This window comes from Melopsittacus undulatus, chromosome 2, assembly GCF_012275295.1.
Source record: "Melopsittacus undulatus isolate bMelUnd1 chromosome 2, bMelUnd1.mat.Z, whole genome shotgun sequence".
NCBI lineage: Eukaryota > Metazoa > Chordata > Aves > Psittaciformes > Psittaculidae > Melopsittacus > Melopsittacus undulatus.
In genome coordinates this window covers 21785968-21810695 of record NC_047528.1, presented here as the reverse complement: position 1 = coordinate 21810695, position 24728 = coordinate 21785968, and the positions used below count along the sequence as shown (strand labels likewise).

Below are 24728 nucleotides of genomic sequence, written 5' to 3'. Positions count from 1 at the left end.
ATATAAAGAAGAAATTCTTTACTGTTAGAGTGGTGAGGTACTGGAATAGGTTGCCCAGGGAGGTTGTGAATGCTCCATCCCTGGCAGTATTCAAGGCCAGGTTGGACGAAGCCTTGGGTGATATGGTTTAGTGTGAGGTGTCCCTGCCCATGGCAGGGGGTTGGAACTAGATGATCTTGAGGTCCTTTCCAACCCTAACTATTCTATGATTCTATGATAATGATGCGCTTCTGCTCCTTAAAGGAAGCTCATTCTCAGGTGACATACACTACTGTTTTTCAAGAATTTGACAAAACATTGACAAGGTTAAATTTGGGGTTGGTCTTTTAGAGTGTCTTTGACTGCTGCAGCTTGGAAGCATCATTAGGATCTAGAAACAGAATTGTCACACAGTTGAGGCTCTCAGTTTTCAGGAAACTGCTGGTTTGGTGTATCTGCTGTGATGGCAGCCTTGATGATGACTTTTTGTTCTGTGAAACTAGTGGTAAAAGAACCACCTCATGTGAGTTCACCAAGCACTGGTAATGTCCTATTAAAATTGTTGAAAGAACAAAGCAGATGTTTACAAAGTATATATATACAACATTAGGAACCAAAAAGGACTATAATTTGCACTATATATTGCACCTATAATTGCAGGGCCTGCAATTTGCACTTTATATATACACAGATGTGAATGAGTACAAAAGCAAGAGTTTTTTTGTGTTCTTTCTTTTTTTTTTTTTTAAGAGATAAAGACTCAAAAGAGCAGGAAAGCATGAATGAAAAGTATATTTAGGTCATACCAGAAGCTGCAGCTGAGGCTTTGTTACTGGCAGCAAAACGGTAAAATGGAGGATTATCACAATGCTGAACTATTGGGTTCACTGGGTCTGTTTGCTGCAGCTCAAAAAGAAGCTCTTCCATTGTCTGAATAGTGTTGTTGCGACATAGATATATTGCAACCTTTTTTATCTAGAGAAGAAAATAACAGTTAAGTTCAAAGTACATTTCTGAAGAAACCAATACATGTTACACTGCACCACTGAAAAGAGCCATAAGGCAAATGTTACTCTGGGTCAACGCAACCACACAACTGTATCCATTTTGTTCATATCAAAATAAAACTGCTCATCTTGATATCAAGATATTTTCTAAAGTAATGTGAATCTGTGATCTAATTATGCCAATGTTTTTGCTTATCACCCACAAATGAGCTGTATATGTGTATAACTATATAACACACACATATAAAACCCACCTAATTTTGTATCTATCATTTAAGGATATCAGCATTAACTCTGAATTACACTCAGGGATTTATAGTTTCAGTATGTGATTTCCACATGATGGATTTTACCCTATTGAATGGTGCAATCTTCTCATCTAGAAAGCTAGATCCACATGTGTTTATTTCCAGATACAGCTGATGTGAAAGAGGTAGCCAGAATAGAATAAGTCAGGCACTGAGTACCTACTTAGAACTGTAATCAAAGTAACAGAACATGGAAAAAAGGCAGAGTGATTAAGTATACAGACTTCATGCATCCTGATTTGAAAAATCTGAGAGTATCATTCACAGAAATTCTGGGAATTTTTATGTATCTTTTAACAAGACCTCAAACTTTATTGTATGCACTGCAGCAATGAAGGCTGAGATACTGAGACTGAATTAGTCTGAATTCTTGCAGAAAAAAAACCTTTTTGATTTTATGAAGGTTATTAAAAGGAGAGACTCAGTATGGCTCAAAACTTTTTGATTCATAAACTGCTGAGGATGGGAAACCATATAGGGAAGGATACATCTGTGGCTGCCTTCTTGTTTTTAAAGATGTCTCTGACATGACAGTTATAGTGGAGCTGACATGACAGTTATAGTGGAGCTGATACACTGGTTTGAACTGCCTGTTGGCCTTACCAAGTACTGCTGTTCTTATACTCTTACATACTTTTGTTAAAATAAACTTCCTGACTGCTTCTCTTTTCCTCTTTTTTTTCCCTTCCTTTTCTTTTGCTTAAAGTAGAGAAAATGTACATATTCAAAATCTCTCTACTGTCCAAAAAACTTCCCAGAGACTTTCCAGATACAAATCCAGCTCCTTTCCAGGGCTCATTTCTAGGTGGGCTCACAGTGCCACTTCAAGCTTCTTTCATTCCAGAAGGGGTCATGTTGCCTCCACTAAGTCTTTGCTGAAGAGGTTTCTGAAGCACAAATATTCCAAGGAATCTTTCAGTATGTATGTGAAAGAAAGGACAGTTCAGCATTTTGCACTGGGGCACTGGGAAAAAAATGCTTAAAGAAAACAAGAGACAAAGCGATGAATTTAGCTGGTTAAAAATAATTAAATAATACACAAATAAAAGAAGTCAGGAATGCATTTAGCTTGAACCCACATGGTCAGAACAGATGGCTGAAGGCATGAAGCAGCTGGTAACTGCCTTGGGGCACAGAGGGCTCCAAAAGGAGACTGGTAAAGTGGCAATCTTGCAACTGCCTGATCTTTTGAGCCCAGGTGAGCTGGAACAGTGCTGCTAAACTGTATGAATTATCTTTATTTCCTAATGTGTATGTGTTATCTACATGATAATGGAAGATACATGTTTATGGTGTCAGTATCATGTGTAGTTAGCAGACTTAGGTATGATTTCTTATCTGCAAACCCCAGGACATTATCCAAACACTGAGCAGATGAGCCTGGTGTATCTTCCTACTGCAAAGTTATCAGTGACTCAGAAGCACAGTCAGGCTTCCTACAGAAAACTATTTCAGATTTTGCAAAATCTGTGAATCAAAATTTCATCTCAGCATTACAGAACAGAGACTAATAGTGAGGCAGAAAACACAGGAACCTTCTCAGCTGTAACCACCAATGAAAACCTGATTGTCTTAACAGCCACTGGAAGCCTGGAAAGATAAGCAGAAAGGTCCCGCAGGAAAAACAGCAGATGCTGAGCAGATGAAGCTGGAGATGCTGAAACAGATTGCTGTCTTTGTGGAGTAAGAGGACTGTATTGTCCTGTAGAAGGACAGGGCTGTGAGAGCCCAGGCACTGAGGCAAGAGGGTCTGGGAAGAATCTGAAGAAGACTGCTATGGGTAAGAAGGGGGTTTGAGGTAGGCTGTTCATAGTTGTGAGATGGCAACAGTTTTGGAAAAAGGATGTGTTGAAAGCTCTGGGTTGGCAAGTATCTGGATGGGAAGAAGTTGCATGTGAGGGGCTCCTGGGCAAGAAGTGACAGAGTTAGCAGGTTTTTCCAATCAGGCTACAGATTTAGGAGTGAGACACATACTCAGCACAGAATTACTCCTTCCTCTTAGAAAACTGCCTCTATTCATTTTGTTAGCTGTGAGAAATACAACAGCACTTATTTTGCCTCTTATCTCTGTGACTTCCCTTTGTTATCTGCCAACACAGCTCCTCCTCATGGAGGTCACCTTTGGGGCTGATCCCAAGTCTGTCATAGATTGTAGGATCAGTCAGGTTGGAAAAACCTGGAAGAGCCTTTGTCACTCTGTCACAATTGATGGAAAGATCTTCATTATCCTCAAGACATATGGGATCAACCCTTTTGTACTCTCATAAAAATCTTGAGCTTGTTCTTACACCAACTCCACTTTCAAATGGCACAACACAAAAAATGTCTATGGTACAATAGACTGATTTTTTTATGAGCTTCTATATTTCCTTTATTCTACTATGCATCACAACCATCCTAAACACTTGAAGTATTATTTCAGCAACTGTAAATGAAGGATGTTTATGAGGCTTTTTATATAAGTTTAATCATATTAATACTAATTTCAAGTTTATTTCAGGGAAATCAGTAGAAAGAGACTAACTAATAAAACAGAATACTGTAATTGTCCTTGAAAATTTACTAAATTTAGATTCTGTTTCACCCAGCAACCAAGCAATAAGGAACATGGGAATGGAACTATCTTGCTTTTCTCAGACAGCCCTGGTTTTATTTTAACTTGAATAATAACAATATCCTGCACAGTTTGATTTGCACATTGCAGGAACAGTTATATAATTCATGACAGCCATGCAAAGGCAAAAGTTGGTATGGTAAGGAGCTTATAATGGTTAGCTATCTTATGTTTTTTATGAACCACACAAGGCCTTAGTCTGCTAAAGGAGGAAAGAATGTAGCTAATTCATAATTGAGAAAAATTATAAGCACTGAATATTTTTACTTCATTTTTCATGCAAGTTCATTTTTCATGCAACCTCTGAACAATCACTCTGTCTTTTAAATAAAATTTTAAGATAAAGAGATTGTGGATTTTTTATGCAATTCTGACATGAAAAAATATTTCTAGTATTTTTTCCTATTTATTCTGGCAATTTATGGCCAGTCCCTGTTACTGGCCCCTTACACAGACATGCAAAGCTGCTCTTTGCTCAAAAGGGTCTATCTCTTGCTTGAAATGAGGAGTGCTCTGCTGGGGGAGATAGATATTCCCACTACTCAGCTCCTTTCCTGAATTTCAGTTTCCTGACTCATTTATTCCCATGATGCAATTTTGTACAGTATGTGAGGGAATGTGTTGGTACTTCTGTTTTTGAAATGCAAATTAATTTTCTGCAGGTGATAGGTGTTTTTTTCATTAAAACCTGTGCAACCAACAATAAATAAAATAGAGTGCAAAAACTTACATAAGGTAAAAGGATGGTATCACTACTAACACCACACAAACTAATGAGAAACTGCAGTGTTATCCTAAGGTTGTTACTCCATTTTTCATTGTTGGCCAAAGCATTCCAGACATTTTCCATCTCTGGTCCGGGAATTTCATCTCCATACTGCAAAGAATCACAGGCATACACTTCTTGAAATATGCAGATCTCCAAACTAAAGCATGCTCTTTGAGAGCATTTTCTCATGCAAAAGCAAGAGTAAAGTGCTGTAAAAAGTGACAAACCAGTATTTTAAAACCTGACAAATGTCAGAGCATACATTCTATTTAAAAGTAATTAGGTTCAGATCCACAGAAAGACTTAAACCACTGTCACTGGTATCTACATCTGCTGGCATCTACACTGGCACTTCAAGATGCCAGTTCCTCTATCACACAGACAGCCTCAATGCTAGGTCAATTGGTATGGTTTGAAGAAAGCACACTTGTTCACTCTGGAGCAAAAACTTCGTGTAGTTTTTGGAAGCAACTTACTCTGACTGCTGCTGGTAGGCATTAAAGGTGAAAGTGCATCACAGCTGTTTTGAACCAATAAAATTCTGCTAGCAATATCCTAGAGATTCCATACCATCAGATAATTCATGAGCTAGTACCATACCCTGGATATACAACAAGTATCAAAAAAACATTCTGGTGGGTTGAAGTACAGCCCCCACGTCACTTCAGACATGACAAAATGCACAGAAAATAATAATGATGTTTTACTTACAGGACCTCTTTATGAGGCAAGATCCAGAATCTACTGCTATGTAGCAAGTTGCACACATTCTGCTTGAGAGAGGACTAACCCTGAGCAAGTTAGGAAATACAAACCATTCTGTCCCATATGACATAGGTGCCAAGCATTGCTTCCTGCAGTTTATGTGTTTAGCAGTTTAGACATATATACTGCATCTGGCAAAAGCAGTGCCAGATCAGGCATGGCACACTAGTGCCTGCAACTCAGCAAAGAGAAGGAAAAGATGGATTCCCAGTACCTTCTCCAACAGATGCTTGGGCATTTTACATGAAAAAGTAATTGGAAAAAAGGAATTCCTGGTCCTTTACCAGGAGCTTCAACCTAAAATATCTTCTCTTTTACAAAAGAATGCTTTAACTAGTACCTTAAAGATTTATACTCCTTTTTCCTTTCCACTTTCTTAAAGAATATTTAAGTGTTTCGTAAAAAGTATACGAATTTCAGTAGGGCAAATTCCAGGTGCTTATTCTCATCCCCAAATAAAACTTTCATCTGCTGCCTTAGACATTAATCCAAGAGGTGATAAAGGAGGGAACTGAACTTAGTTCCTTTACAGATAATCCTTCATGCTCTCACTATTAAGTAGTTTGAGCTTTTTTTTAAAAATAGGGTAAAACACTGTTCATGTTTTGAAAGAGAACAGTTTTAGCACTGTCCTGAAAAAAAAAGTGAAGGAACTTCCTCAAAAACAAGGTTGTGTCTCATTAGTACAGAATTTTCCCATGCAAAATTTCTAGTATCAGAGGGAAGAAACCTAAATACCTTTTGTTTAAGAAATCTAAGTTGGAATATTTCAGAAATTGTTTTACAGGCTCATTTCTTTGTTTTGCTTTTTTACCTTGGCTGTCATATACATGAGATTATTAAGAACCAGTGAGGTGGCCTCAGGAGAGCCCCAGCCATTGCCTTTTAGTCCATTTGTGGCTGTTATTTCCCCATCCTTGTCTTTCAGTTCATCCTCTGGAGTAGTAGGGCTTGAACCAGGGAGCAGCAGCCTGTTGTCTACAAGTTCAATATTATGAAGCCATGGTAGCAGATAGGTAAGCATGATCTGTCTTCCATTTGGATGCGTTGTTGGAAATCGCTGGCTTACCTCTAATATTGTAAAAGTTGAAAAGGCCAACATATTAGTTTATGAAGAAACTTCAAGTACACAATTTAAATCAGATTTCTGACGTGTGTTAGGGTACATGATGGTTTTTACCTTGCAAGCCACAAGCATACAAAAGCATGTACTTGAACTTCCTGAAGAAAAACATTAATTCAACGTTCAATTATAGCAAGTAATTGGTCAGATCTTCTGTCTAAAATAATTAACATACTCTGGGCTTTGAAACAGAACGTCACCCCTTGTTTATTGTGCCCGTATTAGGTATTAAGTGAAACAGATGTCAATAAAGAAAAAAAAGGATAATTCAGTTACTGGCAGTTATTCTAGAATATCAAGAGCTTTTGGAGAATTATAATAAACATACAAAACTGTTCTGCAGAATTACAAGTGCCCCATTAGCCTCCGTGTTTCTAAGCTGTAGTTTAAATCTTAAGGTACTTACTATACTGAGTTTACAAAAACACCTTACATATATTAGGGGTCTTATTTCCTGTGGGGAGGCCTATAAAATGGATAGTTGGCTGCCACTGCAGGAGTGCATGTATAAAGAACTTTATATAGTTTATAAAAATGAACTGGCACTGTAAGTGAAAGAGATTTGTAAAATCTGGGTAAGAAATACAGTGACAGACTTCCTGCCAAGGTGAACCACATTAGCTCTCCTTACTAGAATTCTGTAAAATCAGAACAGTTAACATGCCTTTTCACTCCTTGCAGCCTGGTTTTTAAAAATCTTCAAGACATACACTGTTTTCTCTCCTTATGATTCTAGATACATGAAAAGGGGTCCTGATTTGGACTGTGGATTTGAGTTCTTTTAAGTGAAACAGCCTCTACAACAACATGAATAGATAGTAACAGCAATAATGAACAACATTTGCTTTTTTTTCTGAAGATAAATGAGCCATCAGAATTTCCCTACACCAGTTATTTATAACCTACGGTATCTTGGGCACTGCAAAATGGATGATGTATTGTTCCTTTACCCTTTCTCAGACCCAGTAAAAATAACTGAATGGGATTTTAAGGGCCGGTAAGAATTCCCATGATTGCAGACATTGCATTCTGTTATTTAAGAACTAGAGCAACACATTTAGATGGATTAAAACAGACAGATACATCCCAAAGTGCTCCCAGGAATGGTCTCAGAGTGGGCATATTCTGAATGGTGCTCCTGCAGGTCTGATGCTTTAACATTTTTCTCATTAATCTCAACAAAGATATTTCTGATAAAATGAAAATGATACTAAGACTTGCAGAAGTGTCAACAGAAGGTAGAGATCATGCATTCAGAGTGATTTGAATCATCAGTAAAACTGGACACAGGCAGTCAACCTTGCCAAAGTTGAAGTCATGTTTATACAAAATTAAGAACTTTATCTTCCCAAGTAACATCTCTATAAATGTACATATAAAAAGAATCACTGTGCTTAACACAGGAATCCATTATCATAGTTTGCCAATGTCATTTTAACTCGCTCAGGACCCCTGTAATTTCAAAGTTACCTTGAGATGATGCAAGCGGCATAGAGTCCCCAAACAGGGTTTTAAATAGCTATTCTGTACTTTGTATCAGCACCTCTAGGAAATATACATTGCATTATTAAATCTGATTTGACTTGAACCAGAATAAAACCAAGTCAAGCTAAATTTATAAACAGAATTGCTGTTCACAGTCAAAATGTCCTAGCAGTTTACCATTTGTACAAAAATGTAAAATAGATATAGTTATAGTCAGATATAAGTACCTGAAAAAAGTGGAAGGGTGAGTTCAGGATACATCCTTGCTAGTTCATATGAAAGAAGGGCAAGTGAGACACTGTAAAGAGGTGGCAATGGACCATGTGTACCATACAAGATACTGCCTGGTCTTTGCTCTGCTACCTTTTTTGAATAAACAAAAAGCTTTGATTCAAGGATCTATGAAAGAGAAAAAAATAACGTAATGAGACAAAAATTCATTAACTCAGGAAATGTCAGCATTTCAAGTTTAGATATCAGAGAATGATCTATGTGCTCCAGAGTATACTCTTAGAATTTGAAAGACATGATAACTATTATTTTTCCATTTATTTTTATATAACTGTTCCTGTAAGAATTTATAGCCAAGACAAAACTAATTGTTTACTATCAAAACAAAACTAAAAAGCAAATAAACAGTACTTTATAAGAGGTTCACAAAAAAACCCCAAAGATAGGAGGAAAAAAAAGTTGCTGATACATGCCTGCATAAGTTGCATGGAAATTTCATAAATCTCTCTGTTGGTGTCAGACGCTTTGAACAGCACCAAATTTAAAAGTGTCACTATATCAAAAGGATAGTTCCTAGAAGAACAAACAGTACATTTTTGTGAATGTTGGTGAGTAATGCATGTTATATTCCTCTGATTTTCTTTGTAATATGGTCTAAAGAGAATGTCATCTTTCTTTTCTCTGTTCTACCACCAGAATATGGGAAAGGGAGCTCTTAAGAATACATGCTGCTTGATCAAAGGGCCATCTGGTGAATGGGAAGAAAGAAAGGATTATTTATAATTACATCAGACTAATGCTTAGGAATGCACTGAGTTACCCACGGTGAGAAACGCAATACCTATGTCTATAACTATCAATTCATTTTAACTTATAATATGAACTGCTTAGAGAACAGGCCAACACCCATGAGAGAAGATGGGTAACATGAAAATTTACACGATAAAGTACTTCTTTAGCCAATCTGCAAATAAAACAGTCCCTTTGGTAAAAAGACACTATCTCTGATGTGAACATTCCTGGATGTTAGACAGTTTTATCAAAATGGTTTTCAAAGCATAAACAAGAAATACTGCTTCAAAAAGCCCACAGTCTATAAAGTGGACATTATTTGTTAGGGTAAACGCATTAAAGTGTTAACTTAATTAGAATATTGATAGAAAAGCAATTCACATGTCATAGTATTTGGATTTCCACTAAATAAGTTTCTGTTTTCTCATCATCATTTGTACATGCACCTGATTGAATTTTGAACCATCATCTTCTCATCATGTATGTGAGCTACTGTGCTCCTGGACTGCTATAGAATTCCTGTTTGGACATTTTAGTGTTAAAAAAATGGCAAAGACGTGTGGCCTGGGACATTCTGCACAATTCCAACTGCTAGCTGCAATCTATCCTCTACATCCATCTCTCTGTCCTTCCACTAAGTTCAAAAAATAGTAAGAAAAAGGAAGTTAAGGGAAGCAGCTTCCTGCAGAAAGACAGACATCAGCAGTGAGATACATTACTGCTCATTTTACAAGCAGCTCAAGCAGTGGCCTCACTATACAGGTTGATATACAATAGAGGAAAAACTTAACATCTTTTGGATATTGATAAAAATCACAGCTTGCTAGAAATTAAACTTTCACTTCAAAGCAAATCATGCAGATCATACTTTCAATTTTTACTGTAGGTATGGGAAAGATTAATTTTTAGGACACAGTAGCATTAGTGAAACCATCTGAGTTAAAAAAAAAGACTGGCTGAAAACCAACAACACAAGCTGAACCTCCAGGGGTTTTTTACTTTTGAAAGTGTAGATTAATAGAGTAATACCTGCTTCCACACACAGTTGCAATGGCTTTGAAACATCCAGATGCAAGCTGGTATGATCCAGTATAACATCGATCTATAGCCCAATTGAAGAGATTGATTTGATCAGGATTCAGTTCTAGCAACAGGACTACAACTTCACAGCCAAGCTGATGAACCTGAGCAAACAAATATATGTCAAAATATGAGATCAGGGGAGAGCAGGTATGTTCATTGTCTACAATTGTGAGTGACATAGGCAAAACAAGGTGACAATGAAGTATCCAAAATAAGTAAAAAGAAATCAGAAAATTTTTAATAAATTCTTTTTAGGGATAGCAGAGTTGAAATGAGACTTAGTTTTCAATACCCCTCACTTGAAAGAAAACCACATGTACAAAGACTACATGAATGAAACATATTTTCAGAGAAGGCTTCCAAAATTAAGCATGGAAAAAAGCAGAATCTTTAGAAAATTTGAGATACTTGATACGTGTTCCTGACGGCTTCCATTTGTATTGGTTAACTGATTTGTTAAATGTCTATTTTATACTTCATGTGAGATTCATAAAGTGATGCACTTTCATGTTTATCTTCTTGACTAACACCGATGCAAGGCAGACAAAGAACAATACCTTTTCAAGCTTGAGGTTATGAAAACTTGTATGTTTAATCCAACTACATCAAACAATCTAACAATTCTCCCTATGGACCTTGTATCACTTAATCCTGGTACCACCGCCACTACAAACACAGCACTACTACGGCGTGGAATGTGCCTTTGTGTTCCTTCAGTAGAGGATAGTACTGAACACTAAACACTAATGCCTGCTAATATTCTGTTATCAAGTGTAGGTAACTACTTGTAGGACTGCAAATGATATTTAATGTTAATAGCCAGATAGGATCCCTTTCATCTTAATCTGAACTAGCTGCATAGGCAATGTTGTTTACTTACAGTCCTTTGTGACAATGATTAATCATGAATTACAGTGATTAGCTTGGGTGAAACAAATTTCACCAATCATATCCAAATACTGCATTTAGAGGAAAAAGTTTAAAAAAACATAATTGTTGTCCCCAGCAATGATCAGTTAGACATGGTGATATAATATTTGTTGATGATAATGAAAACATGTCAGGAAAAAAGTGTATCTTTTCCTTTCTCCTGTTCTGTGTGTTTCCTTCCCACATCCATAGGAATTTCAATTATACATATCACTTACACATACCATCATAGCTCCATCCCTATCAACATTCCAAAGTCTTAGCTATTTTCTGAAAGATATTCTCTGGAGGGATCCCTTCTTCTAATTTGTCCAACCTTGTTTTCGTAATTAATTTTTCGTAATTAATTGCCATTTCTACAGCATATATCCTCTAGCTGCTCCACAAGCCTTTAGGTTTTGTTGTCAGCATTTTTTAGCAATTACAATCACCTGTGCTGGTATGAGACATTTAGGGAAAATAGCAGGTCAAAGTGCAAGATGCCACAGAGGGAAAGATCATTGTTCTCTATCTACCTGCTGTAAATCAGCAATCTACTCCTCCTTAATTAAAGAGTTAGTCCAACCAGCTCTAAATACAGAAATATGACTGGGTAGTTACAAAGTCAAAACTTCTTTTCAAATAAATGGAAGAGAAGATCACAACAATTATCTATTACATGTTTTTAAAAACAAACAAACAAACAAAATCTTCCTTTCATGAATCATTTATCCTCTTGACTTCTTTGGAAGATCTGTCCACTCAGCTTGCACCCAGATTTGCTTCACCAGCATCTATGTTACCAAGCAGGAAAGAAATTTTACATTCTTATTCCCCTGAAACTTGAAGCAGGTGGGTGAAAATATGCCAAATAGAAATACAAATATTTTTCATCTTGTGCCATTTTCAACCTTTTTTTATCAGCTGACAAAAAGCCTGAATTTCTGTTGCAAGCAACACTGAGCCATAAGGCATTTTTGTATCTTATTATTTACCTATGTTATATTTTCGGGAACAGTGATTCTTTTACTGTTGAAATGCTTTTAAATTAATTATACGTTTGGATTAGATCCTTTCATAAAGCTATTGTTTCCTGCTAAAAATATACAGTTTGTAGAGTCATACACTCTTCACTCACCTGGTACACAGATTCAAATTATTTATCAGTGTTGCATTTTGGTGAGTACTTACACGTAAATCTTGACAAGCCAGAATGTTATCAAGCCATTTGTAAAGATACCCATCAGGGGAAAGACCAACATTATCAAATACAGGTCCACAGCAGAGCACAGCTGACATGGCCTAAAAACACAAGAAACTTTAGTGACACAAAAAAATAACATGAATTAACCTTTCAGAATTACTTGAGCCCAGATCCAGGCTAAAAAAGTGATAGAATCATAGAAACATATAATCATGGAATAGTTAGGGTTGGAAAGGATCTTAAGATCATCAAGTTCCAATCCCCTAGCCATGGGCAGGGAGGTCTCATACTAGGTCATGTTGCTGATTGGGTTTTCTTTTGAAGGGATCTATGGTGAAAATGCTAACAGCAGATTTTACTAGAATTCAGCAATTATGTTGCTATAGGTGTTACTGGATTCAAGATAATGCTCAGTATAAGTATTTTGGAATGAAGCCCAGTTTCCCCATTCTTCAAGATACATTTTATCATTTTACCCAGACTTCAAAAATCAAGCTACAAAAACATTTAAATTGCACAGATACTGAAACACAGTATCTTTCTGCAAAAATTTAAACTATGTAAGTGATACAGCTTATAACAAGTACATAATCTGTTATTTCCTGGTTTGGAAAATAATTAGCCTTGAAAAGTGTCTACAAAGAAAAAATGCATAACCTCCGTGGCTTATACTGATATATTCTGTGATAGCACTGTAAATATACAATTTTGCGTCAGGTATGCCAATTCAAATTTCTGTTAAATAAAGGAAATAAATCTCACGATTACTGGAAAATTGCTACTACTCTTTTTGACAGTGAAACTTTAATACCTTTAATGCACAATACTGGTATCTGGTAATCTGGTGATTTCTATCACTGTAACGGTCCAGCGGTGTGAACATAATACTGAAAGGTCCTGCCCACTGGCTGAATAAGATGAAGAGGTGATGCCTCAAGCTCTGCTGAGGGAAGAGAAATCTCCTGTGGTGAACTAAGTGAACAGAAATAGAAATAGTTGTGATTTCTTAATGCTAAACAATGAACATCCATGTGGCAGAGATCATAGAATCATAGAATCATAGAATAGTTAGGATTGGAAAGGACCTCAAGATCATCTAGTTCCAACCCCCCTGCCATGGGCAGGGACAACTTACACTAAACCATATCACCCAAGGCTTCATCCAACCTGGTCTTGAACACTGCCAGGGATGGAGCATTCAGTACCTCCCTGGGCAGCCCATTTCAGTACCTCACCACCCATACAGTAAAGAATTTCTTCCTTATATTCAATCTAAACCTCTGCTGTTTAAGTTTCAACCCGTTACCCCTTGTCCTATTACTACAGTCCCTAATCAATAGTCCCTCTCCAGCATCGCTATAGGCCCCCTTCAGATACTGGAAGGCTGCTATGAGGTCTCCATGCAGCCTTCTCTTCTCCAGGCTGAACAGCTCCAACTTTCTCAGCCTGTCTCCATATGGGAGGTGCTCCAGTCCCCTGATCATTCTCGTGGCCTCCTCTGGACTTGTTCTGACAGTTCCATGTCCTTTTTATGTTGAGGACACCAGAACTGCACACAATACTCCAAGTGAGGTCTCACGAGAGCAGAGTAGAGGGGCAGGATCACCTCCTTTGACCTGCTGGTCACGCTCCTTTTGATGCAGCCCAGGATATGGTTGGCTTTCTGGGCTGTGAGTGCACACTGCTGGCTCATGTTCATTTTCTCATTGACTAACACACCCCCAAGTCCTTCTCCGCAGGACTACCATGAATTTCCTTTTTGCTCAACCTGTCGCTGTGCCTGGGATTGCTCCCACCCAGGTATAGGGACCTTGCACTTGGCATGGTTAAACTTCATGAGGTTGGCATCAGCCCACCTCACAAGTGTGTCAAGGTCCCTCTGAATGGCATTCCTTCCCTCTAGCGTATCAACCGAACCACACACCTTGGTGTCAAAATGGTGACATGAATTTCAAATTTCTACAGAAAGAGAGTTTTTCTGAAATACTTAATATACACTTACTCCAAAAGTATCTAAGCTCCTTTAAAAAATGTAACAAATTGAATTAAGATGTATCTTATTTTGAAGAACCTTCAGATCTGAATTAATCTGTAGTTCTACAAACATGTATGTCTGATTTTTCCATGCAGGAAAGTAATTATAGGATCAGGTTTTTCACTGCCTCTTGAATTCCTTTATTGGCAAATATTTACTTGTTTTTATAATCCTTTAAATGCAAGCTCAAAAAATACATGTCTTATTCTAATGCAATTACAGGTAGGGACAAGAAATAAAAAAACTTGGTGCATGTTGTTTATGACAGAGATGTGGTATATTTTCTGAATGGCTAAATTAAGTGAGCAAATGAAAAACATCTATGAATTCTTCACCATGTGGAGTAAAAAAAGAGAAGTCTTTTAAACATCGTTTTATTCCCCTAAGCAAAACATGATGGCAGAGGTGGTAGTACATTTATTAAAGAGACTGGCAAACTGCTACTGGCCAATTATTTTTCACCTAGGAACTGTGCTGAAAGTCTAACTGCAATACTAATTCAAATCAATATGAGTAGTGGCTAAGGATGATAGATGTTGACACGATAAATGTTTGCTAGGAGTTAAATGTTATGGCTTTGGTAGCTATTGATATATTTTAAAGCTGTCTTGTTAGCAAAAAATACATCTGTGAATTATGGAAATGAATAATTTATTATTGTATTCTCTCAAAACATGGCTGTTTCATTGCAGAAAATGCATACAACATGCATTCATTTGGTCATATGCCTGGTATAACATGAAAATGATTGCAAAGAGGAAGGCCTTTGCAAATACGGCAAAGTAATTACTAGAAAAACTCTGTATGTTAATGTTCATCATTTAGAAGAGAAATAAAGTAAAGAAATTCAGTATTTTGTTTGATATCGGCAACTAAGAACTTAATGCTGACTTAGTTCAAAGGAATTTTTTTTTACTCTCTTAAATGAGAATAGCATTCCCTGTTTTCCTTATTTTGTTTAAATGTTATATAATTTTTATGCACCTTATAGCAGAAAACAACTTTGACAAAATTTGCACATTGGAAACCTATATGAAAACATTTTTAAATTATTTACTCCCTTACTTTTCCCCTTTTGAATTCCTCTGTATTTGTTGTTGCAAATGCTGCTATGTCCTGTCACAAATGATCTGGAGATAGTAGATTTACATAGACTGAGTAAGCTCCAGAACTTACCTCCCAGCACTTACATGGAGGCCTTTAAAGCAGACTTTATTTTTTATTTTTTGCTAATGGAATTATGTTACATTTCTGAAGTGACCTTGCAATAAATAGAAAGCATGAAATGAATTGGAGAAATCTTTGCTATACAACTGGAGTGAGATAACATGGGATATAGTCACAACGCCTTGGGCAAGTTTTTCACTATACTGAATACTGTACATTTTCTGCACCTACCTACATTCTTCAAGGCCTGAGTTTATGAAGAGTCTGGCATTAAAGTCAAAGGGAAGAAAATAAGGCCTTGCATCAAAGAAATCTGGAGACCCTAGAGGTCACAGAAAATTTCTTTGCTCATGTTCTAAAGAGGTGATTCTCGTATATGAACATTATGAACTTCATCAAGCTTTACTGGTTTTAATATGACTCTTATTACACTTTTGAACACATTTTTGTCCACATTCCCCTTTACATTTGTCATATGACAATTCACAAGCAGTGAAAAAAGCACAGGGAAAAAAAGAAAGAAACCATTACTTATATATTAAATACAATTTTATAGTAAGTTGAGATAATTTAGCAGCATACCTGGAACACACTGAATCAAGTTGGCAATCATTGCACTGAAATGTGCTCTCATATCCTTAAGGATTTCAACTTCTTTATCATTTTCTGCTTCCAAAAGCATGCGAGTCAGATCAACATACTCTAAGAACAAGGCTCCAAGGGCTAATGTATCTCTTTCTAAGGCTCCATTTGTGCTAGCATAAAGGAAAGTTGTACATTAATATAAAGCATCAATATAGTTCACTACAGCTTTTTAAAGAAATGCATAAAAAGCTCTCCAAATTTGATACCTTGATTACACAATTCTACAAAGAACATACTGACATAAACCCAGTGTTGCAAACACTGAAAATTATTTCACATAAAGGTCACTATTTATGATGAGTAATAGTCCTACCTGTCACTTATAACACCGGCATCAGCAAGCAGTTCAAAAATTCTTAGTAACTGTAGTCTTAGTAGATCTCGGCGTTCTCGACGTTTCTTGTTCTTGGAATTTAAAAGAACAACCATTTTTTCATATGTGGAAGTGCATACATAAAAAAAAACAGTAACCTCAAAAATGTCAGTCCAGTAGTGAGATTTAAGAATTCCCATTCAATTATTCCCTTCATGGAGGCACTTGACTGCTTTTGGATTTTCATCATAACACTGTGCTTATAAATAGAATCATAGAATAGTTAGGGTTGGGAAGGACCTTAAGATCATCTAGTTCCAACCCCCTGCCATGGGCAGGGACACCTCACACTAAAGCATGCCATGCAAGGCTTCATCCAACCTGGCCTTGAACACTGCCAGGGATGGAGCATTCAGTACCTCCCTGGGAAACTAATTCCAGTGCCTCACCACCCTTACAGTGAAGAATTTCTTCCTTATATCCAATCTAAACTTCCCCTGTTTAAGTTTTAACCCGTTATCCCTTGTCCTGTCACTACAGTCCCTAATGAAGAGTCCATCTCCAGCATCCCTATAGGCCCCCTTCAGATACTGGAAGGCTGCTATGAGGTCTCTATGCAGCCTTCTCTTCTCCAGGCTGAACAGCTCCAACTTTCTCAGCCTGTCTCCATATGGGAGGTGCTCCAGTCCCCTGATCATCCTCATGGCCCTCCTCTGGACTTGTTCTAACAGTTCCATGTCCTTCTTATGTTGAGGACACCAGAACTGCACACAATACTCCAAGTGAGGTCTCACAAGAGCAGAGTAGAGGGGCAGGATCACCCCCTTCACCTTGCTGGTCACACTTCTTTTGATGCAGCCCAGGATACGGTTGGCTTTCTGGGCTGTGAGTGCACACGGAAGCTGGCTCATGTTCATTTTCTCATCAACCAACACCCCCAAGGCCTTCTCCACAGGGCTGCTCTGAATTTCCTCTCTGCCCAACCTGTCGCTGTGCCTGGGATTGCTCCCACCCAGGTGTAAGACCTTGTACTTGGCATGTTTAAACTTCATGAGGTTGGCATCAGCCCACCTCACAAGTGTGTCAAGGTCCCTCTGGATGGCATTCCTTCCCTCTAGCGTATCAACCGAACCACACAGCTTGGTGTCATCACCAAACTTGCTGAGGGCACACTCAATCCCATTGTCCATGTCAGCGGCAAAAATGTTAAACAAGACCGGTCCCAACACCGATCCCTGCGGGTCACTACTTATTACTGATCTCCAGCCGGACACTGAGCCATTGACCACAACTCTTTGCATGTGGCCATCCAGCCAGTTCTTTACCCACTGAGTGGTCCACCTATCAAATTGATGTCTCTGAAATTTAGAGACAAGGATGTCATGTGGGACAGTGTTGAACGCTTTGCACAAGTCCAGGTAGATGACATCAACTGCTCTACCCTTGTCCATCAGTTCCATAGCCCTGTCATAGAAGGTCACCAAATTGGTCAGGCAGGATTTCCCCTTAGGGAAGCCATACTGGCTGTCACCAAGTCTTTGTAACTATTTTTGAACAGCTACCTTAGTCCTCATTGAAAATGTGGAAATGAAATAATGAAATATTGGATATAAAATAATTAATATTACAGGTTCCTCTGCTAAAAACCCATGCTATCATCAAGTAGCAGAGATATCCATGTTAGCTTAACATCATCTAGTTTGGGTGCCAGAAGCACTGTAAAGCACAGAACAATTATTCAGACCCCAGGAAAATATTTTAGATTAGCCATTCTTGAACTTGGTGATACTGCAGGTACATTCAAGTTATCTCCTAGCAGACACCGCTCTAGTACACTCTTGGAAGTGTTGACTGCAGTGGTTGTACACACAGTTACCATACTCCTCCCGTAGAATAGCACTGCACTGTCAACCATTTCATTGTATCTTACTGTCTTCTAGAAATCTGTCCTTTCTGTTCTCTATTTTGCTGTGGATACAACAAGGCTTGTTCTTTGCTGAATGGCTAAACTGACTTGTTTGTCCCCTGCATCTCCACTAAGTCAAAACAAACGTGAGAAGGTCAAAAAGCTGTCATTGCACTTAATTTGCTGCCAGAACAAGAAAAGCTCAGAGAAATCTCAGATTTTCCTTTTCAGAAAGTAAGAATGGCAATACTGAGTCAGATCAAAGGCTTATCTCATCTAGTACTCTGGCTGTGCCTATGGCTGGTAGATGTCTGTGAGAAGAAAATTATACTTTCCCTGGTATTCTGACCCAGAACTGGCAGCCTGCAGCATCCTAGCCAAAGCTTTTATTCAAACCATGATGCCATTTGATTTGTCCTATTCAGAGCCCTGTTTTTCTCCCTTTACACCTTAAAAATTCCATGAAGCACATGTAGAGAAAAAGGCATTTTTATTGTAACACAGTATTCAACAGGCAGAGCTGCCTCCTGGAATGGTGTCAGAGGCCATCTGGCAAGCTCTGTGTCAGTGCCCACATGGCGGACCTTGCGTAATGTCCATTTTGGTTTACCCCTGCAGTTCTTGGCTTTGCTAGCAAGCCTCTTTCTAGTCACAGCGTACGTCAGTTCAAGGATGTTATTTCTGATGCGTTGGATAGCTGCCTGCTGATATGGAGGCCTGCCATGCTCTCTAGAGCTACATGACCCATACAGTCACTCCTGGGTTTACTGATGGTGCTGCTTGCAGGCAGGTGGCCCAGTTTCTTCTTATCAGGAGGAATACAGAAATTAAAATTGCAGTCTCTTGTTCCCGTATCGCTACACTAACATTTCCATGTGCTAAATTTGCTCGTACAGCATACTGTAAACCTCTACATTCTCTTGATTATTTTCCTAAGGGTAGAATGGAAACGTGTATCTCCAGAAAAGGCCTTTCAAATCTAAGTTGTCTTCAGTGGTGCAAAGGGAGAAATGCAGAGCCGAGAGGCTGTGCTAATGTGTCTTAATTCACTTCTGCCCAGTATCAAAACAAGTGACCTTCATTCAAATCAATGACTTTCACAGGGATGGAAGGCACACAAGTGAACTGGGGTGTTACACAGAATGTAAGCAACACAAAGTGGAAATGGTAGTGGATGTTTGCCAGAACTATTAAGAATTGTCCACATAAAACTTGAGTGAAGCACCCACCAAGTGACTTAATTTTTGTTTAGCTGAAAGTCTATGTCCACCTATTTAAGATTTAACTTCTTGACCACCATTCTCTGCATGTCTTCTGTATCAAAGACTTGGCAGATGGGGACAGCACACCAGGTTAATGATGATACCTTACTGAAACTGCTGTGGAGGACAGAATAGTGAACACACAGTGTGAAACTGCTTGAAAACCAGGTAAACAAGCCTGGGTAGAGGACAGTATTAAATCAACAACATCGCTTTCTGTATGCAACTGTGCAGACTTCTTGGCTGCATGGACACAATGCCTGTGTCTACATTAGTAACAGTGACTGTCTTTGGCCCTAAAGGCAAGTAATGCAGGCTGCCTCATATTCACACTGCTCCAGAAGATCTTAAGAAGGCTGTCTTTGTCCATGCTGCCTAGCAGGATTTATGCAACGCTTCCCTGGCCCAAGGCATTGTGACTGCCTGTTTTCTTACCACAAACTGCCTGCTCCAACCTGAGGGTTGTGCTGCAGCAACTTAGCCCATAGGCTGGCTGCACACAGGGAGATATGTAGAAGATGAGGGGAATCATACCCGAACAAAAGCAGCTGAGGTAGTTTGGAAGACTGTCTGGTGGCTTGGTGCCTTCTGGGCTTGCTCCTGGGAGTGAGCTACTTCCAGAGCTATCTCAGATTTCTCTCTTGGAGCCAGCTGGAATGGTCCAAAACTGAGCCAGGGAGGGAAAACTGAGCAGAATGGCAACTTGGGTCCAAACACTCTCTGTGGCTTTCCCAATGAACCGCATAGACACGTCCTGTAACTAAACTGTTTACTGGAGGCTACAGATCCTATCACCAAGGTGTTTAAGACAAGCTCTATCAGAAATGACAGAAGACTAGTTTATCCTCCCTTGGAACAATTGGATGATCTGCTGAGATCCCATCTAGCACCACTTTTTATTATGACAAAAGAAAGTACTACAATGAGGGTGAAAACACTGATGAATTTGTCAGTTAATCTATTGTATTTAGGATGATAATATTTAGTCAGCTGAAGTTGAAATAGATGACTTTGTTCACCCTGCAGATAAAAAGCACATCTGAACACCAGTGTGAAATGTGCCTGCAGCCCTGCTGTGCTGCAAGGTAATTTTTCTAGATATTGAAAGTGGATTTCCAATAGATCCAAATTCCATACGAGGAGGTTCCATATTTAACTGTATTTTTTTTCCTCACAATGGATTTTTATACTGCACATTTTGTATCACTGATAGACTTTAAATTACACTAGGTTTTAATGCAATTATTTTATATTCTTATACACAATTAATAAAATTATTATTGCACACAGAGCTTAACTTGTTACTTAGTACAAAAGAGTATCTTTGTATTCTAAAGAGACAGAATTACTACTTTTAAATCAATTTTTTCAGTTTAAACAAGCTATTACATTTAATTTCTCCAACTAACCTCTGGTCTTCTTTCTAGGGCTTCCTTCATTAGTGGGTGAAGTTCTTCTACTAATTCCCTAAATAAAAAAAAAAATATCTTTGTAGACAAAATCTAGTGTCCTCTGGAAAGCATCAATATTTTATTCAATACATAAACCCATATGTCTAAAGTAGAAATAAAAAATAAAGCATGTTTAAATTACATACAAAGTAACACATTTGGATTAGAGGCAAGTAACTGAGAATATGGGAAGTACCTGAAAACAAGGGAATTTGTTCTTCCAAATCCTAATACAAGTGATTCTGTTATTTCTATGCTTTCAAGTCTCATCAAAGGCACTAGCTGCTTTAGTAAGACTCCAACAGATGGAGTTCCAATAGCCTAAAATATATTAAGAAAGTATTCACATTTAATTGTCAGAATGATCAATATTAATTAAATACATCTTTTTTAAACAAAAAACCCCACAACCCATTGTCCAAGAATCAATATCTATTTCAAAATTGTGCTGAAATTATTTTACTATTATGGATATCAATATACCAGTCTAGCTACATCACAATCATCTCAATAAAGCATAACAAATAAATAAATCTGGGAAATCTCTTTGTTTTTGATCAGATGACTGTAATTTACTTAACTTGTTTCATTAAAATATTCCAGTCACTGCATATGTGGAACTATTGCTCCTCTCAGGTTGCTAGTACTTGAAACTGTATTTCATATAATTATTCCCTCATGTCTGACAGGCATAAAATGTTTATTCAGAAATCTGCCTTATTACTCAATAATGTTATGAATTTACAGATTGGAGAGTTCTACAAGGAAAGAAAGTGGATGATCAACAAGAGTTAACTTCAACACATATGTCCAGGACTTCTGTATTTTGAATATACATCAGCCAGAATGCAAAAAACAGTAGTATTTTGAAAATGCCATGGCTTTTGCCGGTATTTGTTGGCACATAATAAGAATACAGATTGTCAGATATTTTAGTGGCTAATTATGTGCCTTAAGCAGCTTGTGTATACCAAAAAATTCCCTAACTGAAATACTTCAACAGGGTAGGATTTTGCATGCAGATGCAGTTTAGAACCCTCCTAAAAGAGTAATTTGTTTGAAACAGGATGCATTACCTTATTATCATAGTTCACTGTTCCATCAGGAGTGGTAGCCATGATCTCTGGTGTTGAAGCACGCAAGTGTCCTGGACTCATAATACTGGGCTTTGCTACTCCAAAACAGAGAATAAGGTAGTTTCTCCACAATGTAACATAGTTGTCTCCACTGGTTGCTGTACTTGTTTTCTTTGCATTAACAGGAATACTAGAATTTAAAAATAAATTAAAATTATTAAAATCATTCCCCAGTCTTAATTAGACTGTATTTTAAAATACTTTAAAAGGGAATAAAACATGCTACATATCCACCAGCTGCAATGCAACATGGGAAAAATCAGTGCAGGCAGAAAACTAGAGTTGCAAATATGAAACTTAAAACTGAATATCTGGGTGTACCTTGCAGGATTTATGGACTGATACTGAAATATGAGATTAAAAATATATTAAAACCACCCAAGCCATCAAAATGAAAATTCAATGCAGATTACCACTTACTTTGGATCCACAAGAGGCATTATCAACTGTAGCCTTGTGAAAGCGTACGGCCACGCATAACTGAGAGCTGTAGGACAATGTTTTGGTAAATTCTCCTGCCTAAGAAAACTGAAGAGGCAGAGAACCCATGGGTCTTTTACAGACTGTGCAAATATCCAGACATGGGAAGGACTTTTCACATCATAATGGCTATTTACTAGGACAGCATTCCACTCCACGAGCCACTGCAAATCCACACTGTGTGTTAATGGGATTGTTGTCTATGGAGAGAGAAGACAAAAAACCAAAGTTACAGTCATTTATATCCTGCCATGTTCCCCCAGTCCTTGCCTATGTTTTCAAGCTCTGTGGCCAACTTCTACTGGATTTTTTAGACCAACACTTTTATGCTTCCCATCACATTGCACTTTCACTCAGGAGAAGCTTTTTACAAATAGTGATAAGAGCTACCACATTATTTCCCCTCTGGTTCTTCCTTGTAACTCCTATTTATTGTGATAGGCACAATAACTTTCTACAGTAACTAATGATTATGATGACCAATAGACCAATGTAGTTGTTACTTTCTATTCTACTTGCTGCCATCACTGAGCCACTGTCTCTTGCATGATGCTGCAGCATGTAATAGGTATAGACTGTCCTTATGCTCATTGTCTGAACAGCCAGATGGAGCCTTAGTCTATGATTAAAACACCTGCATGCTATGACAGTATGAGAAATGCCAATGCTATTAAATAACTATTTTTCAGAATTCATCAGGGTGTTTGAATATGTTTATAAGGAATTAAGAGGTGAAAGCAGGCACTTAAGCAGTTTTAATCCACTTAAAATCCTGCTACCTTCAGTGACAAGTAGGGTTCTCTTGTCAACAAACCATTTCTCTACTGTAATTTAAATTTTGTCCTAAGCAAACAACTGTGAAATGAAAACTTAAACCACATGTATTTTTGCATCCTTATGATTCGCTTATGAGACCTCAAATAGAAAGTAATAGTTGTCTGCATACTGCATCCACTGTTATGAAGTAATCATTAAGTTACCACTACCTGCTGTATTTATCAGAAAACAGGTACACAGACAACACATTTGCTTTGCTATATTATTAATGCATAGAATTAAAGCACAAAATCCAAACCTTCACCTACAGAAATTGTAACAAACCCAGGTTTTGCTATTTCAGATGAATTTCCTAATTCCTGGGTTGCAGAGTGAGATCTTCTCTTAGTTGCTCAGTTTCTGATCCCTCAACTTTATTGTTTTCAGCTGTACAGCGGCCTGACTTCACCAACAGTTCGATGTGTCCTTCCTACTCCTGGAAAGAGCACTCATGTGGCAAGGACTGATTGTTGCTTTAAATTTAATCAGGCTGAAAACTGCCCCAAACTGATAGTTTCTCCTCTCTGGACAATTAAAAAAAGTTCGCTAAAATAGTAAGCAAAAGAAGTTGCCCTATGTATCAGTTCCTCTGCTGATACTTCTTTATGCAAAATGCTTACTGCCTCTCTGCTTCAAGAGGTCCATGCAAGAGTGAAAGCAGAGATTCATCCCAGATGTGACTTACTCTAGAGCTTAGGCTCAGGTTTGCAGACAGGGCCACTTCTGAGCATGCGAGGGAACTAAAGCTTATTCCCTTCTGGAACAAATGACAGCAGTGAGTGACTTCCAAGCACCCCAAGTTTTAAATAGTGGTGGCAGTAAGAATTTTTTAGTGGTTCTTTTGGATGCAGTTCACAAGCCCACACTCAAAGTAGCTTTGATTATAAAATCAGTTATAATATTTTTTTTTATATGTAGTACAGTATGATTATTTTCATCAAGCAGATTGTCTGGGACATTGTGGAGCCTTGGAGCTCTCAGGTAGATGGCTAGAGTCTTAAAGTTGTATGATTTCTTAGATTTCTAGAAGCTTTAGTTTTAGTCTTTCATGCCTGATATTTGTTATGTCCACATGCTATGTAAACACTACAGTAATAGTAAAGTAATACTTACTGAATCTGAAACAGCCACATGAATAAAACTTTCAAGAATAGAAGAACTCAACTGATCCATGACATCAATCATGGGCCTGTCATCATCCTGCGTAACACAGATAACACAAGTTAACCTCTCTCCTGACCAAATTAT

The 24728-nt window shown here is 37.9% G+C and overlaps 1 protein-coding gene across 1 annotated transcript in view; it reads right to left on the bottom strand.

The window, feature by feature from the left end:
* The window catches only part of FRY (FRY microtubule binding protein), a 162477-nt gene that overhangs the window by 57279 nt on the left and 80470 nt on the right, over window positions 1-24728 (bottom strand). Inside the window, exons 20-34 of the mRNA XM_005147610.3 lie at window positions 24594-24680; window positions 22605-22864; window positions 22125-22314; window positions 21245-21369; window positions 21007-21064; window positions 16430-16521; window positions 16054-16226; window positions 13081-13241; window positions 12257-12367; window positions 10103-10257; window positions 8755-8854; window positions 8278-8449; window positions 6257-6513; window positions 4639-4785; window positions 786-954 (exon numbers count right to left, since the gene is read on the bottom strand). Of these exons, the coding sequence (XP_005147667.2) occupies window positions 786-954; window positions 4639-4785; window positions 6257-6513; window positions 8278-8449; window positions 8755-8854; window positions 10103-10257; window positions 12257-12367; window positions 13081-13241; window positions 16054-16226; window positions 16430-16521; window positions 21007-21064; window positions 21245-21369; window positions 22125-22314; window positions 22605-22864; window positions 24594-24680 (2257 nt within the window). The remainder of the gene's footprint in view (window positions 1-785; window positions 955-4638; window positions 4786-6256; window positions 6514-8277; window positions 8450-8754; window positions 8855-10102; window positions 10258-12256; window positions 12368-13080; window positions 13242-16053; window positions 16227-16429; window positions 16522-21006; window positions 21065-21244; window positions 21370-22124; window positions 22315-22604; window positions 22865-24593; window positions 24681-24728) is intronic.